This window comes from Pseudophryne corroboree, chromosome 11 (assembly GCF_028390025.1).
Source record: "Pseudophryne corroboree isolate aPseCor3 chromosome 11, aPseCor3.hap2, whole genome shotgun sequence".
Classification (NCBI taxonomy): domain Eukaryota; kingdom Metazoa; phylum Chordata; class Amphibia; order Anura; family Myobatrachidae; genus Pseudophryne; species Pseudophryne corroboree.
In genome coordinates, this window is record NC_086454.1 from 296,403,060 (window position 1) to 296,419,410 (window position 16,351).

The 16,351-nt window shown below is 47.5% G+C and overlaps 1 protein-coding gene across 3 annotated transcripts in view; it reads left to right on the plus strand.

Annotated features, from left to right (window-relative positions):
* LOC134969495 (IST1 homolog) overlaps positions 1-15,118 on the plus strand; it is a 114,033-nt gene extending 98,915 nt beyond the window's left edge. For all 3 annotated transcript variants that reach the window (XM_063945484.1, XM_063945483.1, XM_063945485.1), the window contains 4 exons: positions 8,477-8,617; positions 10,976-11,089; positions 12,770-12,818; positions 14,745-15,118. In XM_063945484.1, coding sequence (XP_063801554.1) covers positions 8,477-8,617; positions 10,976-11,089; positions 12,770-12,818; positions 14,745-14,941 — 501 coding nt within the window. In that variant the 3' untranslated portion in view covers positions 14,942-15,118. The remainder of the gene's footprint in view (positions 1-8,476; positions 8,618-10,975; positions 11,090-12,769; positions 12,819-14,744) is intronic.
* Positions 15,119-16,351: the final 1,233 nt, after the last annotated feature.

The window sequence follows — 16,351 nt, forward strand, 5'->3', positions numbered from 1 at the left end:
ATTTCGGCGTCGGTATCCTGAGCGCCGGGATCCCGACGGTTGGGATGTTAACCGCCTACCCTGCAGATATCGTCATCGTGGCAATTCCATGTGATTCCTTGTAATGCTGGCTGCAATTGGCAAGTAAGGTCACAAACAGGGCCGTAAGTAGGAGTGTGCGAGGGGTGCTGCCACCCTGGGTGCAGGGCCCTGGGGATGGCACCATCGCTGCCCCCTAGCACCTTCATTTGGTTAGAGGATGCAGCCTGCAGGACCCTTCAGGCAGTTCCCTTCTTTCTGGTGCCGCCATGCTCCAGTGCTGGTCACAAGAGAATTTGTGCTGTGGAGAAAACACCTGAGATGCTCTATGTTTAGTGCATCCTGTGCTGAGTATGGAGGTGGTGTATTACCATCAGCAAGCACTGATCACTGTAATAAATGGTATGTTACCACTGCAGCCCATATAGAGAACAGGTGCAGTGTGCAAGAGCCCTAGACATTGCTATGTACAAACCTCAGCAGTTCAGTGCTAGCAAGTAGACATGTGATGCTCATGTGTGCTGACATCTAATCAGCCAATCACTGATCCTTTGCTACTAGCTCTAAAGAGAATCCCATATATACTGTCAGATGTCTCCTGAGGCTGGCTCAGTGAGCCAGGGCCGGGCTGTAACTATGGTTATGGTTACTGCCTACAGCGCTGGTATCAGCGGCCTCTTCAGTAAATGTACTCACGGTGGTGCGGCGCTCTCAGCTGTCATTGCCGCGCCTGTGGTCCTCTGCTGGATGCGCGTCCTCGATGTGCCCTGTCCGCCACTTCCATCACTATGGCGCGTCTGGGCACGTGGAGTCTGGCTGCTGCGGCCTCCGCCACCATTGTTGTTTGTACTCATGCTTCACAGTACTTAGTTCCCCTTCTAGTTCTGTTAATGGGCGCAGCCATCTTGGACTTTGACACATGATACCCATTCAACTATCCTCAGTGCTACTGGAGCCGTGTCATAATTGCCAGACCAATCCCTGATGATGCAGCAGGTATAAATATCCTGTCCCAGCTCCCCGAAGATTGTCAGTGCTTCCATTGTCTACGTCTACCATGTTGAGTACAGTGTGCAGTTCACTGTGGACTTCTCCTGCATTTCAGCCTGACTCCCTGGTGATTTCCTCCTGCGGTATTGTTGCCAGTTCTCCAGTGTTTAAGCCCTGTGCTAACAAAAGGGTTATGCTCCGGCTTTCCAGAAGCCACTCTTCAGTTACCCTCTGTGTTCCTGCGAACTCCAGCCTCTTCTACAGTTCTCCTGCGTACCCCAGCTTCTTTTACAGTTCTCCTGCAAACCCCGGCTTCTTTTACAGTTCTCCTGCGAACCCCAGCTTCTTCTGCAATTCTTCTGCGAACCCTAGCTTCTTTTACAATTCTCCTGCGAACCCCAGCTTCTTTTACAGTTCTCCTGCGAACCCCATCTTCTTCTACTATTCTCCTGCGAACCCCAGCTTCTTTTACAGTTCTTCTGCGAACCCCAGCTTCTTCTACAATTCTCCTGCGAACCCCAGCTTCTTTTACAGTTCTCCTGCGAACCCCAGCTTCTTCTACAATTCTCCTGCGAACCCCAGCTTCTTTTACAGTTCTCCTGCGAACCCCAGCTTCTTCTACAATTCTCCTGCGAACCCCAGCTTCTTTTACAGTTCTCCTGCGAACCCCAGCTTCTTCTTCAGTTCTCATGCGAACCCCAGCTTCGCCTACAATTTATCTACGAACACCAGCTTCATTTATAATTTACCTGAGCAACCCCAGTATTATTTACCGTTCACCTGCTCATCTCAGCTTCACGTTATACCTCACCTGGGTTCCCAAGTATTGTACTGAACTTTCACGCTCATTCCGGATTACTGGTCCTAACCAGCTGTATTATATTCACCTGTGACTTTTATTTGTTTCATTGCACCTTATAAGACTTTTCTTTGAATAAATACCCTCAAAGATATCTCCAGTTGTCGTGGTCACGCCTTCGGGCACTTACTGCTACTGTCTAATGCATGTCTAGGAGTCCACTCACTCCTCCTAAATTCCGGTACCCGTCAGCCCCTATAACTGAGGCTTCCAGTTACCTTCACCAGCCCTCAGTTGTGACAGTAAGCACTGACCTAATGGATCCGGTCGGAGACCAAGTCCAAGGGACCAGGCTCATGCAAGAACTGGCAGCCCGTCTCGAACATCAGGTGGCTGCACAGGGCCATGTTATCCGATGTCTCCAGGACCTCTCCTACCGACTGGATGAAATTCAAGCTACCCTCCGTGGGTCAGGGGCGTCCAGTATGCCGACAGTAGTAGCTCCGGTGGTATCCCCACCCACCATACCCATTTCTCCTCCACGTCTCCACTTGCCGACACCTGCCGAATATGATGGATCCCCAAAAGCCTGCAGGGGTTTCCTAAACCAGTGCGAGATTCACTTTGAGTTGCAGCCCAGCAGTTTTCTTACAGACCGCACTAAAGTTACGTATATCATCTCCCTACTCGGTGGCTCCGCCCTTGACTGGGCATCACCCCCATGGGAAAGATCAGATACCCTGCTGTCATCCTACTCTGACTTCGTGGCAACATTCAGACAAATTTTTGATGAGCCAGGTCGAGTGTCGTCAGCTTCTTTTGAGATCCTTCAGCTGCGTCAGGGGACAAGAACTGTCAGCCAGTATATAGTACAATTCCAGACGTTGGCATCCGAAGTCTCCTGGAATGAGGAAGCCCTCTATGCAGCGTTCTGGCAAGGCTTGTCTGAACGTATTAAAGATGAGCTCGCCACTAGAGACTTACCCTCGAAACTGAATGAGCTCATATAGCTCTGCATTAAAGTTGACCTTCGGTTCAGTGAAAGGGCTATGGAGCGAGGCAGATCATCAGTTCATAAGACTTCTTCTGCTCCTCCTCCTCGTCAGCCGTCTCCGTCTAAAGACGAACCTATGCAGATAGGTCATTCATGACTGTCTCCAGTAGTGCGCAGAAGACGTTTGTCCAACCGCCTGTGCCTATACTGTGCTGCACCTTCCCACCTCATTAACGCCTGTCCCGAGCATCCGGGAAACTCCAAATCCTAGCCCGCCAAGGAGAGGGTCGGCTAGGAGTAATGTATGCATATCTAGTGTTCACTCTAGGAGTGAAAAGGGGCAGGGCGCCGGACTCAGGGGGGCACATGTGCGCGCGCGGCCGAAATGGGGGCGCGACCACGCAAATTAGGGGGCGTGGCCACGCCTTCGTCATTTTAGGGGGCGGTGCGGCCCACAGGCGCTACTATAGAGAGCGTCTGTGGCCGGCGACGTCACTGTTGGGGGCGTGCCCAGCACCTCCGTTGGTGCTGGGCTTCCCCCAGCCCTCTCCCAATGCGTGAATGGATGCCGCGCGCATGCGCACGGCATCTATACACGCCGGGAGGACAGGGAGCGGGCGGCTGTTCTAGCAGGGCGCTGCAAAAGGGGCAGGGCGGGTTTTGCCTGTTAAAAAACGGGCAGGGCGCGGCGCCCTGCTAAAACAGCCTAGAGTGAACACTACATATCCGCCTTCAAGCGACTGCAACCTCTCAGTTTCTCTTCAAGTGGTTCAGCGTACCAAGAATCTTATTGCTTTATTGGATTCTGGAGCAGCCAGAAACTTTATTGCTGAAAGGTTTGTTAAGCAGTGGTCTCTACCCACTGAGAGACTTTTATCTCCAATTTCTCTAACTGCCGTGGACGGCAGTAGGATTCCAGATGCGGTGATTACCTCCAAGACCCTACCTATCCGTGTGAAGGTAGGGGTCCTGCACACCGAGTTGATTTCCTTCCTGGTAATCCCAAGGGCCACTCATCCTGTGGTTCTAGGCCTCCCATGGCTTCGTTTGCATAATCCCCAAGTCGACTGGAAGACGACCCATATCCTGGCGTGGGGTCCTTCCTGTTCCAAGACATGTCTACAGAAAGTACTTCCAGTTTGCAAGTCCTCCTCTAAGTCTCCTGATGTTTCACCTTCTCCATATCAGGATTTCGCTGATGTATTCAGCAAGTCTTCTGCCGATATTCTTCCTCCTCATAGAGAATGGGATTGTCCTATCGATCTCATTCCAGGGAAAACTCCTCCTCGTGGACGCACGTATCCATTGTCGTTGCCTGAGACCCACTCCATGGAGGAGTATATCAAGGAAAATCTGGCTAAAGGATTCATCCGGCCTTCATCTTCTCCAGCTGGTGCAGGCTTCTTCTTTGTGAAGAAGAAAGATGGTGGCCTGCGGCCTTGTATTGACTACCGGGGTCTGAATGACATCACAGTGAAAAATCGATACCCTCTGCCGCTTATTACCGAGCTGTTTGACCGCGTCAGTGGAGCCACTATCTTCACAAAGTTAGACCTGAGGGGTGCTTATAATCTCATCCGTATCCGAAAGGGTGACGAGTGGAAGACCGCTTTTAACACCCGTGACGGACATTTTGAGTACCTCATCGTGCATTTCGGTATTCCAACACTTCGTGAATGAAATCTTCAGAGACATCCTTTATCATCACGTTGTGGTTTATCTCGATGATATCCTTATCTTCGCGAATGATTTGGAGGAACATCGGTTCTGGGTGAAAAAGGTCTTGTCCCGTCTCCGTACCAATCATCTATATTGCAAACTGAAAAAGTGCGTCTTTGAAGTTAAATATATCCTGTTCCTGGGGTATATTGTATCCGGTTCCGGTCTGGAGATGAACCCCAAGAAACTTCAAGCGATCCAAGATTGGATGCCCTTGAGGTTTACAGGAATTGGCCAAAGGTTCCTAGGGTTTGCCAATTACTACAGGAAATTTATTCGAGACTTTTCCACCATCGTAGCACCTATTACGGCTCTTACCAAAAAGGGTGCCAATCCTTCCAAATGGCCAGAGGAAGCTTCCCAAGAGTTTAATTTGTTAAAACAAAGATTCATCACTGCTCCAGTTTTGAAACAGCCAGATACCAGCTCGCCGTTCATCCTTGAGGTGGACGCCTCTTCTGTTGGAGCGGGCGCAGTATTGTCTCAAAGAGCTAACAATGGTCATCTACATCCCTGTGGCTTCTGCTCATGAAAATTCTCTCCCGAAGAGCGTAACTACGCCATTGGCGATCAAGAACTTTTGGCGATTAAGCTCGCTTTGGAAGAGTGGAGGTACCTGTTGGAGGGAGCTTCTCATCCCATCACTATTATGACGGATCACAAAAACCTCCTGTATCTAAAAGGCGTTCAATGTCTTCACCCTCGCCAAGCCAGGTGGGCACTTTTCTTTTCCAGATTTGATTTCAAGTTGCAGTTTTGTCCAGGGTCACAAAATCGTAAGGCCGATGCCCTCTACCGCTCCTGGAAGCAAGAAAATTAGTCTGAGTCTACTGACAAGCATTATATCATTGATCCAGTGGCGTTCTCCGCAGTGAGGATGGAATCTATGCCCCCACCAGGGAAAAGTTTTGTGAAGCCATCTCTCAGAAGGAAGCTCTTGCATTGGGCACATTCCTCTCGCTTTGCCGGGCACGCGGGCATACGCAAGACCTTAGAATTTGTTTCCAGATCGTACTGGTGGCCGACCCTAAAGAAGGACATTACTGAATTTGTGGCCTCCTGCCCAAAATGTGCCCAACATAAAGTACCTCGCCAGTCACCTGCTGGGCAACTGGTCCCTTTGTCTGTTCCTCATCGTCCATGGACTCATCTCTCAATGGATTTCGTCACTGATCTCCCTATGTGTGATAAATTCAATACCATCTGAGTGGTAGTTGACCGGTTCACCAAGATGGCTCATTTCATCCCTCTTACCGGTCTTCCGTCAGCTCCCAAGTTGGCACAAGTCTTTATTCAAGAGATCTTCAGATTACATGGTCTCCCTGAGGAGATAATTTCCGATAGAGGTGTTCAGCTTGTAGCTAAGTTCTGGCGAAGCCTTTGTCAAGCGCTCCAAGTCAAGCTGAAATTCTCTACAGCCTATCATCCTCAAACCAATGGGCAAACTGAGAGGGTGAATCAAGACTTGGAGGCCTTCCTTTGTCTCTATGTATCCTCTTCCCAGGATGATTGGGTTCAACTTCTCCCGTGGGCCGAATTCTGTCATAACAATCAGTACCATTCTTTGTCTTCCTCCACACCATTCCTCACCAATTATGAGTTTCATCCAAAAGTTCCTGAGTTCCAGCCGCTTCCAGCAACATCAGTGCCTGCAGCTGACATCACGATTCGACAGTTTTCAAATAACTAGAAGAATGTTCGTGCAACCCTTTTAAAAACATCCTCCAGGTACAAGAGATTTGCAGATAAGAAGCGTAGGGCAATCCCTGCCCTAAAAGACCGTGTTTGGCTATCCACGAAGAATCTACAACTGAGGATTCCGAGTATGAAATTCGCCCTTCCCCCGCTATATCCGTCCTTTCTTAATTGAGCAAGTAGTCAACCCAGTGGCTTACAAACTCCAACTACCTCCGTTCTTGAAAGTCCCTAAAACGTTCCATGTTTCTCTCCTCAAACTAGTGATTTTGAATCGTTTTCATTCCGTGTTACCCTCTGCTCCCAAGGTCCAGACTCAACGGGGTGGATTCTCGTATCAGATATGGTCATCTCCAGTATTTGATAGATTGGAAGGGCTATGGTCCTGAGGAACGTTCCTGGATGAATGCATCTGACGTTTATGCTCCTAAGTTGGTCCAGAAATTCCACTCCAGATTTCCACGAAAACCTAAGAAGCGTCCTGAGGCCACTCCTAAAGGGAGGATGCTGTCACGATCCGGGTACTGAGACATCGTTTTCTACCTGTCAGATGTCTCCTGAGGCTGGCTTAGCGAGCCAGGGCCGGGCTGTAACTATGGTTATGGTTACTGCCTACAGCACTGGTATCAGCGGCCTCCTCAGTAAATGTACTCACGGTGGTGCGGCGCTCTCAGCCCCATCGCGGGCGTCATTGCCGCGCCTGTGGTCCCCTGCTGGATGCGCGTCCTCGGTGTGCCCCGGCCTCCACTTCCATCCCTATGATTGCTGTGTGCGTCTGGGAGCGTGGAGTCTGGCTGCTGCGGCCTCCGCCGCCATTGTTGTTTGTACTCATGCTTTACAGGACTTAGTTCCCCTTCTAGTTCTGTTAATGGGCGCAGCCATCTTGGACTTTGACACATGATACCCATTCACCTATCCTCAGTGCTACTGGAGCCGTGTCATAATTGCCAGACCAATCCCTGATGATGCAGCAGGTATAAATATCCTGTCTCAGCTCCCAGAAGATTGTCAGTGCTTCCATTGTCTACCCTGTTGAGTACAGTGTGCAGTTCACTGTGGACTTCTCCTGCGTTTCAGCCTGACTCCCTGGTGATTTCCTCCTGCGGTGTTGTTGCCAGCTCTCCAGTGTTTAAGCCCTGTGGTGCAGCCTGTCATCTTTGCTCCTGCACCCAGTGCTAACAAAAGGGTTATGCTCCGGCTTCCAGTAGCCACTCTTCAGTTACCCTCTGTGTTCCTGCGAACTCCAGCCTCTTCTACAGTTCTCCTGCGTACCCTAGCTTCTTTTACAGTTCTCCTGCAAACCCCGGCTTCTTTTACAGTTCTCCTGCAAACCCCAGATTCTTCTACAGTTCTCCTGTGAACCCCAGATTCTTCTACAATTCTCCTGCGAACCCCAGCTTCTTCTACAATTCTCCTGCGAACCCCAGCTTCTTTTACAGTTCTCCTGCGAACCCCAGCTTCTTCTTTAGTTCTCCTGCGAACCCCAGCTTCTTTTACAGTTCTCCTGCGAACCCCAGCTTCTTCTTCAGTTCTCCTGCGAACCCCAGCTTCGCCTACAATTTATCTACGAACACCAGCTTAATTTATAATTTACCTGAGCAACCCCAGTATTATTTACAGTTCACCTGCTCATCTCAGCTTCACGTTATACCTCACCTGGGTTCCCAAGTATTGTACTGAACTTTCACGCTCATTCTGGATTACTGGTCCTAACCAGCTGTATTATATTCACCTGTGACTTTTATTTGTTTCATTGCAGCTTATATGACTTTTCATTTAATAAATACCCTCAAAGATATCTCCAGTTGTTGTGGTCACGCCTTCGGGCACTTACTGCTACTGTATAACGCATGTCTAGGAGTCCACTCACTCCTCCTAAATTCCGGTACCCGTCATCCCCTATAACTGAGGCTTCCAGTTACCTTCACCAGCCCTCAGTTGTGACAACTAGTTACCAGCCCATCAAAATTATAGGACAACATAACTTACTCCATTCGGGCGCCATCTAGTGGCCGCCGGCAAACAAAACACTTGAATTCCCCCCACAGAGGTGAGGAGCAGCATTACCGTTTTATTATATAGGAGATATAAGGAGATATATATACACATATATAGCCCACCCCATAATGTCTGACCTCACTGAGTGTAGAAGAGGGTTACAGTTTGAAATAAGAAACAAATGAACACAGTACATCAAAGCTGCATTGATCCAATAGACAGGGAGGTGACACAGTGAGGTACTAATCTGTCTCTCTCACCAGAGTGAAGCGCCCTCTGGATTTGAAGTTGACGGCTGTGACATTGGGTTTATTAACAATGATAGGAAAGGAGGTCCTGGCAGCGGGGGAGCTGGCGGCGGTGATTTCAGGAGCAACGCAATATGTCCTTATCCCCAGATATCAGTAAGTTTGTATTTCCATGTGTACAATATTGTGCATTGTAACCAGTGACTGTATGCGTGTGCTGTACTGTTTACACTGAGCATCTTCACCCAGATGTAAACTGTCCATAAATGTACTGGGACACTAAGGGCGAGTACTATACTATCTATCCCAGCAATGGTAGACTAATATGGGGTGGTGGGCAAAACTGCATGGGGCCCGGGGACATGGCTGTGGCCCCCTAGGGAAGTGGGCAGTCCCAGATGTGTGTGCACTAGAGGGGTAGAGGAGTTTCCGGAGCCCAGCAATCTTCATCACCTCCTGTAGGGACGTGAAGCCTATAACTAGTGCTGGCCATTGAGGCACACGCCATTGATGGTCTTGAACCACTGCACCACCTACATGACCCAGCGCAGCTTGTCATAGTCACATGAGAGCAACACCTACTGAGTCTTCTGATTATACCTCGTTGGCTGCATCCAATGTAGTCAGTAGATAGTCACATGCAGTGATAGAGTGGACAGGGCCGAAACTAGGATTTTTGGCACCCGGGGCAAGGAAGCCATTCGGGCTTCCAGGGGTAAAACAAGCATTTACTAACAATTAAAAAATATAAACAATAAATGTGTGTTTAAACACTGTAAACCCAACATCGATTCAAATCGATCTAAAATCGATTAAAATAAATTGACTTTTAAATATACCCCCAGCAGTCATTACACGCATCAGCTATGTGTCAGCAGTGTACAATATGTGACCGGGATAGTACTTGATGCTGCTGCCACTGAGAGAGAGTGAAGTGGACCGGGGGTACGTAGTGTGAGCAGAGGGGGAGCTGACGGGGACGCTGCCTGATGCCGCTGCCACTGAGAGAGAGTGAAGCAGGGTCCACTTCACTCTCTCTCAGTGGCAGCAGCATCAGGCACCATCCCCGTCAGCTCCCGCTCTGCTCACACTACGTACCCCCGGTCCACTTCACTCTCTCTCAGTGACAGCGGCATCAGGCACCATCCCCGTCAGCTCCCGCTCTGCTCACACTACGTACTCCCCGGTCCACTTCACTCTCTCTCAGTGGCAGGGCATCAGGCACTATCCCAGTCAGCTCCCGCTCTGCTCACACCACGTCCCCCTATCCACGCACGCAGATCACTATGGTCAGATTAGCCGTCTCCCTTCCGCACAAGGCAGGCTGTGAGGGGGGAGGGGGGGAGCGTTACCTTGCAAGGCGGCTGGTGGACGCAGCTACCGGTGCCCAGTGCCAGGCAGTGTTCTCGGCGCCCCCTCACCTCCGGCGCCCGGGGCACGTGACCCCCTAGCCCCCCCCCCCCCTAGTTATGGCCCTGGAGTGGAGTACATTGACCTGAGCTGCTGTGAGGTCCTGCCTCTGAGATATGAATAGTGCTACTACCCATATTCCATCCTTACTGTCTAATCACCTTGATGCTCTTTGCATCAAGGTGATTAGACAGTTATTTAATTTACTGTAGCGCTCCTATGGCTGCACATTAGTGATGACTATAATATAAAAACCTGGCCTAATGATGCTTTCCCTATGTATAAAGTGCTATTTGCAACACATTGTTTAATCACATCACAATACATACAAACAGCATTACATTTATGTACAAGTTTTATATATGTTTGATGTAAGTTTTATACTTACTTAGTTTCATATGTGATGTAAATGGAACAAGTAGTATTCCAAAGAATGCACACCCACCCAAACCTGCTTACTAGGTGCTGCTATATAGACAGAGGGGGATGCGTTTAGTATTCCGGCTGTTGGGATGGTCATATGACCGATGCCGGAATCCTGACACCACTCAGGAGACCAGCGCCGGATCACCGACAGCCGAAATCCAGAAGGTGAGTATTGGGGTACGGGTTAGGGACAGGGTGGTTGGTTAGGCCTAGCCTCCACCCCCCGATGGTTAGTCATAGCTGCCACCCCCAAAGGTTTAGTCCTAGCCATCACCACTCCCCAAGTATTAAGGTTAAGGTAGGTGACGGGGGATAGGGGAGGTGAAAATATTTCCCCCCTCCGATGTCGGAATCTTTAATGTCGGGATGCTACGGTCGGTCATGTGACTGCCGGCATAACGCCGGGATATAGTATGTATGCCAACAAAAGATAGTAGTAGTAAGAAATAATAATAATAGTTATAATAATGTTCAAACTAATGTCAAGTGCATCCCCCTGGTGGGCCCTTCATGCCCCAGTCCGACACTGGCTCCACTCATGCAGCCAATCAGGCGGATGTTGTCCATCATGTGATCCAATACTGTATTCTACAGAGCACCATGGACAATATTAGTAATACACATAATAACAAATGACCATTCATGACGTTTGCTGACTCCGACTATCTTTCCTTACAGAAACCTCTCCCGGATGCAGACGTTGGGATCTATGAAGAGTGTACGTTTATGCATCCACCTCCAAGAGGGAAAACAGAGCCCTCGTTCCCAGGCATTCCTTTCAACTATCATCTGGTAAGTTCTAATGCAGGCAGGGACGTTTGTCCAGAGTAAGAGTGGGAGACACTATACAGGGTGCTGCCACCTTTCTCTCCACTAGTATGATGTTCTCTCCTGGTTCTCCTGCCATGTGCGCCATGCACCTGTCTCTCATATTTACCTGTGCTGGGATTCTCTGCTAGTGAGCTGTAGTCTGACGGCCCCGGGACCTGATGCACTGGTACAGCCGGCAGTCAGCTGTGACTGTAATCAGTGTGTAAGGGAACGGTTGTCCTGTGGTTCTCCTGTGACGCTTCTGCCCTCCAGCAGATGTTAATATGGTAATGTCTGCTGCATAGATCACAGGCGGTAACACTTGGTAAGGAGGCTGTATACTTCAGGGATAATTTAGGGATGGCCATGGGAATGCAATGGTTCCCAAATATCAATGTGTTATGTTTTTCCCAATGCTGCCTGTTCCCATCTTGTTTGGCAGATAGTGGTTGTTGCCACCATCCCTTGCTCCTGTTCTGAAGGGTTTGCGAAGCCAGCGTCTCTGTACAAGAGACAGTGGGTGCAACGTTTGCATATCCTCCCAGATCCACAGCAGCGACACAATTAGCATCCAGATCTGAACCAGGCCCTATGTGCACATGTGCAAACTATCTCGCTCCTTTGCTCTAAGTCAGTGTTTTCCAAACTTTTTGGAATCACGGCGCCCTAAAATATCAGAATTTTTTTCACGGCACCCCTAGGCCAAAAATGTCTTATTGAGAAATTTAGAAAGAAATATTACATTAAGTAGATCGCGTTTAGATGTCATCCTTAGGGTCAGTGGTGTGGTGAGGGACAAGATTTGCTTCTGTTTGGCCACATATTTTATGACTGGCAGCCACCAGCACTGGTTTTGCCTATTATATTGACCATAAATAATTTGAATTGGTCCTGGACCACCAACCCAAGGCACCCCTGCAAGTGTCCTGAGGCACCCCAGGGAGCCACGGCACACAGTTTGGGAATCACTGCTCTAAGTCATCTGATGGATTACAGGTAATCGCTGCAGGCCATGGGAAGTAGTGCTGAGATGGTGACAACGCCACAGCAATTCAATGGCGCCCTTCTGATGGCCATCTCTAGGAAGGTGTGACAACTCTGGAGTAACAGGCATTGTACCTTTCCAGTAGCAGTTCTTTGTCCTTTGCTTTACTGAGATACAGGAGTATAGTATAAAGTATTAATGAGGGAAAATAGTTCTGCTGTATCTCACTGGTCTGGCACACAACAGTGTAAGGGGATGCGTTTAATTTACTGGCGGTCAGGATACCAACAGGGCTATTCCTACTCGTGGGTGTCCACAACACTCATACAGTGGGAATAGATCTTGTGACGGCATTCTGGCGGGCGGAATGCTTCTGGCGGGAATTTGACAGCCGGCATCCCACCCACTGGTAATCCATACTGAACCCAGTGTAAGCAATGTATATCAAATTAGATGCAATAATTAGGTTCTAAAAATAATAATTAATAAGAAAAGACAAACCTACCTTCCACCTACAAATGTACGAGTTTGGGGGAAAGGTAGGTTTGTCTAAGGTTCATCCACTCAAAATACATCCTTATGAGGGACAAACATCATAAACTACATTAGTGATCTTGCATAGTGACTGCAGGAGGTATTTATTGGGAATTACATTCATTCTGTGTCTATGTTCTCAGCTGAAACCTCCTGGACCAGACTCCCAGGTGTTTCCTGCACGGGATATGGGTAAGTGTCATTCTTTCATGTTCAGTAACTATAGCTACAGCGTTTAATCAGCTGACTGCCCATAATATCTGAATGCAGCAGTTTAAGCCTTTATTCTGTCTCTGCCTGGAAATGGTGAGCTACACATAGAAGCATGACATTGTTATTTTAAAGCAGAAAATTAGGTGTTATTTTTTTTATATAAATCAATGTGGCGGGCTATAAGTAACATCTAGGAATTACAATTTCAATTAAGCTGCAGTTGCTAATTTATGGTTCTGCATAATGTAATGTGATGACTGTGCCAAACAGTCACATGGTACAGTAGCAGAGAGGTTTTGGAACAACTCTCTGAGCACTGTGACATCCTCCCCCTCCTATCTAATGAATTGTTTTTTTAAAGTGTACGTGTGATTGCTGCTTTAATAAGTTTATTCGTTTTGGAGGATCTGGCTATCGGGATATACAGACTGATATTATGTGGCCTATGTTGTGTGGTCCGATGATGACTGGTCAAGTAGTCTGACCATGGTCATTTTGCACTAGTCCCAATGGAAACATGATAAGCCCACATCAGATGTTAACTGGGATTGGTGGATCATTGTGTTTATACATACAGCGTTCTTAGATAATTTCATGGAATAAATCCACCTAATTAACTGTTGGAGCTAGGAAGCCATGTAGGCTGGAAAAATATAGCCTACCAGTTGCAGGTTGCAGCGCAATTTCAGCTATTTAGCTGCTAGATTTAAAGTGGCAATAAGGTTGGTTTTGAATTTTAAATTATTGCCATTTGATATATAGCGACTAAATCATCAAAATTCTGCCAGTGCCTGCATAGTGAGGCTATAGAGAGGTATAGGAGATAGGGGACAATATACCTGTGCTGGGAATGGGAAGATATATTGCAAGATAACGATAACATTATAATAAAAGTATTTATAGAGCCGTTTATTTTCAGCAGTCTGGCAAGTTTGGGATAAAACTGAAAGCAGCCCTCAGAATTAGCTGATTAGTCTATTGGAGTATTTATCAGGGACAGCTATAGGCCCTCATTCTCAGTTGATCGCTCGCTAGATACTTTTAGCAGCCGTGCAAACGCATAATCTCCGCCCACTGGGGAGTGTGTTTTCGTTTTGCAAGTGTGCGAACGCCTTTGTAGCCGAGCTCTGCAAAAACATTTTGCTCAGTTTCTGAGTAGCTCTGGACTTACTCAGCCCTTGCGATCACTTCAGTCTTTTTGTTGTCGGAATTGACGTCAGACACCCGCCCTGCAAACGCTTGGACGCGCCTGCGTTTTCCCAAACGCTCACAGAAAACGGTCAGTTGACACCCACAAACGCCCTCTTCCTATCAATCTCCTTGCGATCTGCTGTGCAAACGGATTCTTTGTTAAATCCATCGTCCAGCAACGATCCGCTTTGTATCCGTACGACGCACCTGCGCATTGCGGTGCATAAGCATGCACAGTAGTGACCTGATTGCTGCGCTGCAAGAAACGGCAGCGAGCGATCAACTCGGAATGACCCCCATAGTTAGGTGAGCCAATTACAAGTAATTTTTGGCTAACTTAGACGAATACTACTGTTTGGGACTAACTTGAAGAATCAAAATGTCATTGGATTAATATGTGATCTTCTGGGTTGTGCTAAGTGGCCGGGTGTATGGTTACCATTGGGTTATGTGTGAGGTTATTTGCCGACCCAGTGACCAAGTGTTCAGCTGCATAGTCAGATCTATACACATTGGGTGGCAAATTGCTTAGAGATCTGGCCTTTGGGCAATAAGACAGAACAGCTAGATTGTGCGGTGTAGCCGGCTTTAGAAGTTTAATGTACAGAGACTTTATCAGTGTGGTCGTGGTATAAATGAAATGGATGGAGCTTTACCTCACTGTGAAATGCAGCTGAACATGACATTGGTTAATAGTGGAATTGTCTTTTCTAGGTGCTGACACTAAGCCAGGAATTCCATGGAACACAAACCACGTCCCTGAGAAGTATGACCATTTGCCGCTGCCCAAGCTCCCATCTGTACCAGCCAGCCCTGCTCATATTTCCCCGACATCTGATCCCTCAGCATATGAGGATATAGACTTTGAGGATCTGTCAAAAAGACTGGAGGACCTTAAAAAGAAGACGTAAGGTCCCTGCTGGGATTTCATGGAGAAGAGACAGATGCTGTATATTTTGTGTAAACTTCTGCCTGAAATGTTTTATCTGTAGCTGGGCCTGAGGCGTCCTGTGCCTCATTCTCACAAATCATAATCACTGATCCACCGTCTTGTCAATAAAAGTCTATACGCTTCTGATTTGCTGTTATCCGCGTCACTGTGTTCATTTTTTGATGGAGCTGAGGCCTCAGGACCCCTCAGAAAGTATGTCTAGAAACTGACCTAATGGATGTTTGCGGCGGCTCTGTGACAGCCGCGTTACGTACCATGGAGTTATACAGACGTTTGTTGCTACATAGCCATGGTCAGTCTTAGGAAGGGGATCAGAACCACCTGTAAGTGACTGCTAATTAGGTAATAAAGTGTTTGCTTTATGTCTCCTAACTAGGCTGTTCTTGTTAGTATTTTATTTCTCTTTATTTCTCTCTACTCACGCTCTTTTGCTCTCTTTCTCTTGTTCTCTCGCTCTTTTGCTTGTTCTCTCTCTCGCTGTTTACTTGTACAGTAGATGCAGCTGAGATATTGCATTTACCCCAAACATCCGCAACAGTGAAAAATGTCATATGCCATGATACAAAAATGGCCGCCATCTTCATATGAAGGTAAATAAAAATAAAGTAATGTGGTTTCTGACTACTAACTTACAGGGGTCATCATACACAAAAAATAACATTGTTAACAAATGGTCAAGCAACCAATTAATTTAATTCTGGACCATTTGATACGGATTGACCCACAAGATTTATCTTATTTACTAACAAATATCTGCCATGCATTTACTAGGTGGACACTCAGTAGGTCAGCATTAATAATGTTGACACCAGAATATCGAAATGTTATAATATCAACATGGACAAATTGTTGACATGTGACATATTAACAAAATTAAAATGTCAGGGTTAGATGTTGACATTGTGTTGACATGAACATGTTGGCATGTACTCTGTTGACGTTTAGTACATAAAGTTGAAGGTAGACACTAGCAATGCATTGCATGGAGCTAGCCACACCCCACAGCACAGGCCACACCCCTGTGCAGACCACGCCCCTGCAGTGCTGGTCACACCCCCTATGGCAGCACACAATATTCCTTTCATGAATTTTATATCCAGGCCCACGCTGACCTTACTCCGGTACTGAGGTCACTCACACACACAGCACTGTAGTTATTTGCTACACATATAATTAGGCGTTATGGCAGATGAAATGTAATGAGATAAGCGTAGACAGTAGGGAATAGTATACACTGAGAGGGAATGGACATAGGAATTCCATCTGACAGAAAGGCGATGTATAAATTCTTGGGATGCACATGGAGTATAAATATGCTCACATACCTCATTACTAAAGTTATAGTGATAAATTATGAAGAATGGTCAGA